The sequence below is a fragment of the Amblyomma americanum genome, chromosome 5 (genome assembly GCF_052857255.1).
Source record: "Amblyomma americanum isolate KBUSLIRL-KWMA chromosome 5, ASM5285725v1, whole genome shotgun sequence".
Taxonomy (NCBI): domain Eukaryota; kingdom Metazoa; phylum Arthropoda; class Arachnida; order Ixodida; family Ixodidae; genus Amblyomma; species Amblyomma americanum.
The window spans coordinates 197,605,902-197,612,582 of NC_135501.1; the positions used below are offsets into that span (position 1 = coordinate 197,605,902).

Consider the following 6,681-nt stretch of genomic DNA (forward strand, 5'->3'; position numbering starts at 1 on the left):
AGAATTTCCTTTGGAAGTCACAGGAAGTGACAATTATACCTTTCGATCTGTCTTCATTGCGTCGTGGTGTCGCCACTTTTAGCCACCTTCGGGGAAACACCTGAATACCAACTTAAGAGAACTTCTTTTTGGGCTAGTCGGTAACTGATCATTGTACTTTAAAGGCGCCAAAACCACACACACAGACGCACGATAGAAGAGAAAGGGACAGAGCGCCACTCACAACTGGTATAATTTACAGAAAGCACATACATGAATATATATACAGTCAGCCAGCGCCTGCGCAAGGAACATATTCGCCCATCAAGTCGTACACGATAAGCATCGCTCAAAAAAACTGTTTTTCCGCCTTGTACAAAGATATTGATGTTTCGCTGACGCACAAACTGCCTTTCTTGCTGATATAGAACGCTTCGACCAGTTCTCTGGGTTTTACATTGCTACTCCTGGCAAGAATCCGCACCATTGAAAAACATTGCTCACAAGAGCGTGAAGGGCAGGATCTAATATGCTTAGATAAATTTGGGCCCTCTTTATTTTGTTCTAAGCTTCTTTCGTATTGTATGTGTGGTGTATGTGTGTTGTATGTATGTGGTTTCTGCAAATTAAACCAGTTGTGAGACCTTGTGAGACCCTGCTTATGAGACCTTGTTTATGAGACCTCAGGTTGCGTCACCCAGTTGCTGAGTGATGTTCACAGAAAAGTGCTGCTCGTGAGAGGGCGACTCAAGGCTGCCGCATTTATTTAGGAAGCCAGCTAGGACGTCAACGAAAGTGCGAAGCAGGTAGAGGAACGGTGAAAGTTGTTTTGGATGTTTAGTCTGACGCCAGACGTTGCTGTTGTTGCTGTTGTGCTCGTCCCAGTCCTTGTATCTCGACTATTCTTCGAGCTCGAAAAAGAGGTGGTGCCGTGCTCATGACTGCGTTTGAAGCGCGCGTACCGGTCATGGAGTCATTAAGTCGGTTGCTTGAATCCACGTCAGACCGGCCAAGGGTGGGGCTGGGCCGAGTCCTGGGTGTAGTAGTTACAATCCTTGTTTTCAAACTGCTCCGCCTTTAGTAAGCACACTGCTGTCTTTAATACGTTGACATGAAAACCGTTCAACGGCCATCTGGTAACCCGCAGACCCTGCCAGTGACATTCTCAATACAGGTACTCCTTCCACACGTCCCACATTTCCGTCCCACGCATGCGCCTCCCGTACATGTCACGAAGACGCCTCTCCTGTTCAGGCTTGAACAAGTTTCTCCAGTCCCCGACCTGTCCTTTCCGGAAAAAGTTGCTCAGGGACACCAGCGACTCTCCGGAGTCCTTACCGTCAGCAGTGCTGTCCCGTGTCACGTCGCTGTTAGCATTTCCACATCCTGAATCGTTCGAAGTGTCGTCTGCACCTCCAGCACCTTGATGCCCGGGTGCATTTTTGCAGTTTTCTGCCGCGTTAGGCTTACTATCGTGCATCACGTGGTGTACGTCACCAACAATCGAGACGCTGGACTTCAGATTGCTGAAGGAGATGCGCTGCAGAACTTGATCGAGAAGCCTTCTGTCTGCCCGCAGCATTGCCCACACGGTCTGATCCACGAACTTGGCCAAAGCGAGTACGGTGCGCTCCGGGTCACGCTTGAAGTTCTCGTAGTAAAAGAAGAACACGTTGGGGTCATTGCGATGGGCGTACCAGGACAGGATGTGCTCGAAGTAGTGTCCGAAAGGCACGTGGCCGTCCATGTAGTCTTCGAAGAACTCATCGAACGTCGTGTCGGCGCGCATGCCTAGATTGATGCGGTCCCCCATGCAGTGGTGGTAGAAGGAGACCGCGCTGTCGAATGGGTTTCGAACGATGACCACGTACTTGGCGTCGGGGTGGTACGGCGAGGCGGTGAACGTGAGGTGGTGCTTGATGATCCGCGGCTCCGCCAGATCCTCGACAACTTTGCGGCCAACCTGCGAGAGGAGACGTAGTCAGGATAAACTGCCCCGCTTCCTGAAGGCATCGCGCTCTCGTGGCAGGCATGGGCTTTTACCCACGCATGGGGAGGCGATCTGGTACGCTAAGATCAACTAGTAAGGGCAAACCATGGGGCTAGTATGCCTACTATGTCATGGTCGTACTATCCCAAGCAGCACAGGTAATCGGCCCAATATTGGAACAGGATGGTTCCATCCTAGTCATTTGTAGGGCCGGGCTTTGCCAACTGCTCCAATGTTGGGCCAATTACCTGTGCTGCTTGGGATGTCTGTGACTGCCCTTTAAAGCAATGATTATTCTGCTGCAAGCTAATTAATAAACTCATCCTATGCTGCTAGTGCTTACCGTACAGCACAACTCTTGCCTGAGCGATCAGCAACGGCTGATCCCGTGGGCCCGCAGGGTAGCAGAAGCTATCGGAGTCTTAAGGACCCTGCCCACTAGGACCACTCGCTAAAAACAGTCACACTCGTTAAGAAGTTTTCCTCCGCTCCCATCATCATCATCATCATGTTAAGGTCCTACACACAGGTAAGTTGCGTAACAATCACTAAAAATAAGTTTTGCACCACCATCATCATCATCACATTGAGGTCCTCCCACACAGGTACGTGGCTTCACGTCTTTGGTCAGTTATTTTTAATTCAGATACTAGTAGTAGTAAGCAAGGGTTTGGATTGGTAATTACGTAGTCGATTGGATTCTAGGATATAAATTCTTCATATCGCATGATGGTCCTTATAAAAATGGTCTATAGACAGTCTATAGACTTCTTATAAACTCTGTAGCCTTCCTATAGATATTTCTTTTTGTATATTCATAGTCTATAGACTGTCTATAGAAAAGTCTACAAAAAGTGTATTGCCATTAATCTTTAGATTGTCTATAGACTGTCTATAGCATTTGTATTGCCTGTAGGCTGTTCTCTAAGATTTGTCTATGGACAGTCTGTAGACTTTATAGACAGAAGTCTATGGACAGTGTATAAACTGTATAAAAATTATTGTATGGGGTGTTTCAAGCTCAATAAAACAGATCGCCTTAGGTCATCTGCATGCTATGCTTGCTTGTTGTGAGTTGAAGATGGTGCGGCAATGACAGCTGCGCGGTACGCGCAAGACTGATGTACAATGCTGTAAAGTTCATGCACGTGTCGGCGTCTCACCAGTTCCAAGAAAGGCGCGCACTTGGTCATTATGTCGGCGAAAGAGGGCACCTCGTGAGCGTTCTCCTCCTCTCCTTTTCCATGTTTTAGGCTTAGCAGGCACCACAGCGTGTACTGCGTCCACGTGGCTCCGGTCTTGGGGTACGTGGCCAGGAAGATGTCGCCCGGACGAGCCTCGTACTTGAGCGCGTCCCGGACGACTTCCCGTCGGAAGGACTTCGGAGGCACCAGGACACCGTCGACGAGCTCCAGGAACAACGTGCGTTCTACCGGCTGGTCTTCGGGTCCACTCTTCGACATCCTGAAACCTAAGGTAAGACTCTATATTTAAGGTTCAGCCGTAGTACTTACATGCTAGCTGTATCTTCACGACCCCCACCTCTTCATTAATTAACATAACTGCCTGTATAGTTATTTTTTAACGGGCTTCAGGCTGTTGTCAGATGAATACACAGCTTTTTTATAGCACGATTTCAGTGACTCCTCCCATATAAATTTTCCACCACTTTATCCTTTCCTGTAACAGCAAATTTTCTAAGCTATTCTGCCAATGTACTCGGCAAACCTTTCGGCTTGATCTTCTTCTTCACAAGGGCTTATCCGACTTCTTAGGCATGCGTTTTCAGCTTTCCGGCTCAGACCTGCACCCGCCTTCGATAACTTGTCCACTTACTTGTGATGTGGCTTTTTACACCTCAGCGTTACGACCTGGCCTGTTGACGCATCTCCGTTACTCAGTTTCCAGCAGGACTTCACAAGTGTTTATCTGAAGTCAGTTCTATAATCAGCAATTTTAGCGACTGTTCAAGTGCCCTGCTCAACGAAGCCTAAACCTCAGTTGCGCGCTCGAACTGCCAATTTATACAACCGCCTTGTCTGCTACTACAAGCAGTCAGAAACAACCGGCAGAGACAATTGAACTAGGAGCTATAGACGGTATGTAACAAGGGAGCCTGAAGCCAAAGAGGCCCCGGTCTTATATAGCTGCGTCGTAACTACCTCTGCACCCGTTGTCCATTCTGCCCGGGACAAATTTTAAGAATTTGCTGCTTCCTGAAGGCTACATTCAAGTCAATGGGGCAGTCGTCTCAGGTTCCCATTGCGACCAAGTGCGTAGCGCGGAACGACGATAAGGTAGACAATACTCATTCAACTCCGAGAAGCTCGTTAACTCGGCGCAAAGATCAGCATCTTTGCATTTACTCGTTTTCTTGCAGTTTTTCTTTCACTTCTGAAAACGGCTAGCGTCACGCTTGGGCTGCTTTCTTTGCGGCTGTGACATTGAAGCGGTCCATTCTAGAGAATGCGCTCAAACACGTGCTTTTGGGCCGAACTTGTCGCTGTTGCCGGGGGCGTGGCTATGTCAAAGACGACAGTGAGGGGTCGTGTTCGTGATTAAGGTTCATTTCTAAAAAACAGTCAGTGGTGAAGAATGTTCAGAAGAGTCCGTGCTTGGAAACAGGATGTGTCTGTATTTATATTTATTTATTTACACAAAATACCCCTAAAGGCCCTCAATTTGAGGGTATTACATAGGGGTGCGGGGGGGGGGGGGCGGTAAAGGCAAGAATCAAAAGTAAGAAATAAATAAGCCAAAAAATTCAAGAAACTACAAAAAAAAAACAGATAAAAGCATATGGATCGTTGGAATAAAAATACAAAACCGACATAATTAAACATTGAAGCATAAATTGCAAGAAACAGAAACATTAACAGAGTAAAGTTAATGCAAGTTATACAATGTCTATCCACAACGGCATGAAAAAAAACAACTAGAATCATCAATAACAGAAATAAAAGACAAATCTAATGCACTGGTAAGTTAACAATGTACTAAAAAGATGTTACGCAGAATTAGTGGCAGATATTAGTTTATAAAATTTCTCCGGATAAGTGGTGGTAGCAACATCTGAAGGGAGAGCGTTCCAGTTGGTTATAGTGCGTGGAATGAATGAATGTGCATGGTTAGATGTACGGCATGACAAGCGCTGAACTTTAAACGGATGGTCGCGGCGGTCAAAAATGGAGGAAGGCAAAGAAAAAAAGTCATTATGAAGAGTTGAGTGATGATACAGTTTATGAAAAAGTGATAAACGTGCCACTTTACGACGGAGATATAGATCTTGCAGATCAGCGCGTTTCTTCAAGGCTGTGATGCTGGAATGACGTGAATAATCAGAGTAGATGAAACGAGCTGCGCGATTCTGCTATGATTCGATACATCAAGTGTTGTATCAGTGTCTGCAAGTGTTGCTCGTGCTCAGCGGGATGAAAGTGTACACTTGAAATTAGTGGGAAAAAAGGGACCAGATCAACTATCATTAAACCTGATGCGAGAAAGCTGCGAACGCCCTCGATGATTACTTTGATGCTTTTTTTTTTTGAAGCGATGTTTATTGCCTCAGGGCATAAAAACTATGAAGTGAGAGATGAGTAAGATGCTTAAATAAATGAAAAAAAAGTTGAGCTGATCTGATGAAATCAAGAAGTGAACAATGATATGGACCTTGTGTCCATGCAATATATGAATCCGGATTGTCCGGTGAGAGTCAGTCCCACTGACGCCAGGTGCCGAATTCTCGTCGGCTTCAGCGCCGGGCAATCCCACAACAGGTGGTGGATATCCGCCTCACAGTCTCTGTTCTTGCAGACTGGCCACCCGGGGCGGGGATATAAATCTTTGAAATGCGGCCACTTGCGTGTCACAGCTGGACAACCCCCACCCGTATCCGCCGAAGCGCAACCTCCTCTGCACGGGTAAGACCACGGGGGAGGGTTACCGCGCACGGAGGGATTAGAGCACGTGTGCGGCGCCGGAGATGTTCCTTTCTTGTTGAAAGGAGGGTGGTGTCATCCAGAGTGAGAACGCGAGGCAAAGGCGAGGTTGGAGTCGAAAGGCGGGTCGCAGAATCTGCACGGCTTTGTGCGCTCAGGAGGTCACGCGGGACCCACTCAATACGGATTTGTTGCGGGATGCGTGCCGCTAGACGATGGATGTCTTGGCAGATTTCTGGGGTGCGACTGACTCGTCGTAGTAGGCGTGTGACTAGAAGGGCGTCGGTGCGAATGACAATGCGGGCCGTGGGTAGCATGGGAACGGCGGCCACAGAGTAAAGTGCCTCTTGAACCGCAAGCATCTCCGCACAGAAGGAGGAAGGAGGTTCTGAGAGGCGAAACCTTGACGTTTTGTTCAGAGCAGGCTTGCAAGGACAGTAAACTGCTGTTGTTGTTTCGCAGGCCTGAATGCTTGCGTCAACGTACATAACGATGGAGCCATGCGGCAGATTGGCGTCTTGCTCTGTAATTCGGTCGCGAAACGACGATGCCGCGCGGGTAGATGATGGCCGACGTAGATCAGTTGGCTTGCTGTCGCTTAGCTGCACAAAACTCCAGGGAGGAAGAACTGGCGGGGGCGGCTGTAGAATGGAGTGCGATGAAGCATATGCCCTGAGTGCACACGTGGTGTGTGTAAGGCTTGACTTAATGCGGCGAGCATCGCGTCGTTGCTGCACCAGCTCATCTAGTGTATTCAGCTGCGCATGTTCTTGG

At 48.0% G+C, this 6,681-nt stretch overlaps 1 protein-coding gene across 1 annotated transcript; it reads right to left on the reverse strand.

Annotated features, from left to right (window-relative positions):
- Nucleotides 1–765: 765 nt before the first annotated feature.
- LOC144135473 (sulfotransferase 1C2-like) lies at nucleotides 766–3,439 on the reverse strand. The gene is made up of 2 exons (XM_077668131.1): nucleotides 3,133–3,439; nucleotides 766–1,942 (listed from the first exon to the last, which is right to left on the reverse strand). The coding sequence occupies exons 1-2, from the start codon at nucleotides 3,430–3,432 to the stop codon at nucleotides 1,145–1,147; spliced, it is 1,098 nt and encodes a 365-aa protein (XP_077524257.1). The 5' UTR covers nucleotides 3,433–3,439; the 3' UTR covers nucleotides 766–1,144.
- Between the last annotated feature and the right edge of the window lie 3,242 nt (nucleotides 3,440–6,681).

Excerpts from the sequence above, each read along its gene's own strand:
- LOC144135473 (XM_077668131.1), bottom strand. The coding sequence starts at position 3,432 with ATGTCGAAGAGTGGACCCGAAGACCAGCCGGTAGAACGCACGTTGTTC. Across the intron at positions 1,943-3,132 it reads GCGCGCCTTTCTTGGAACTG|GTTGGCCGCAAAGTTGTCGA; the intron begins GTGAGACGCCGA and ends CTCCTCTCGCAG.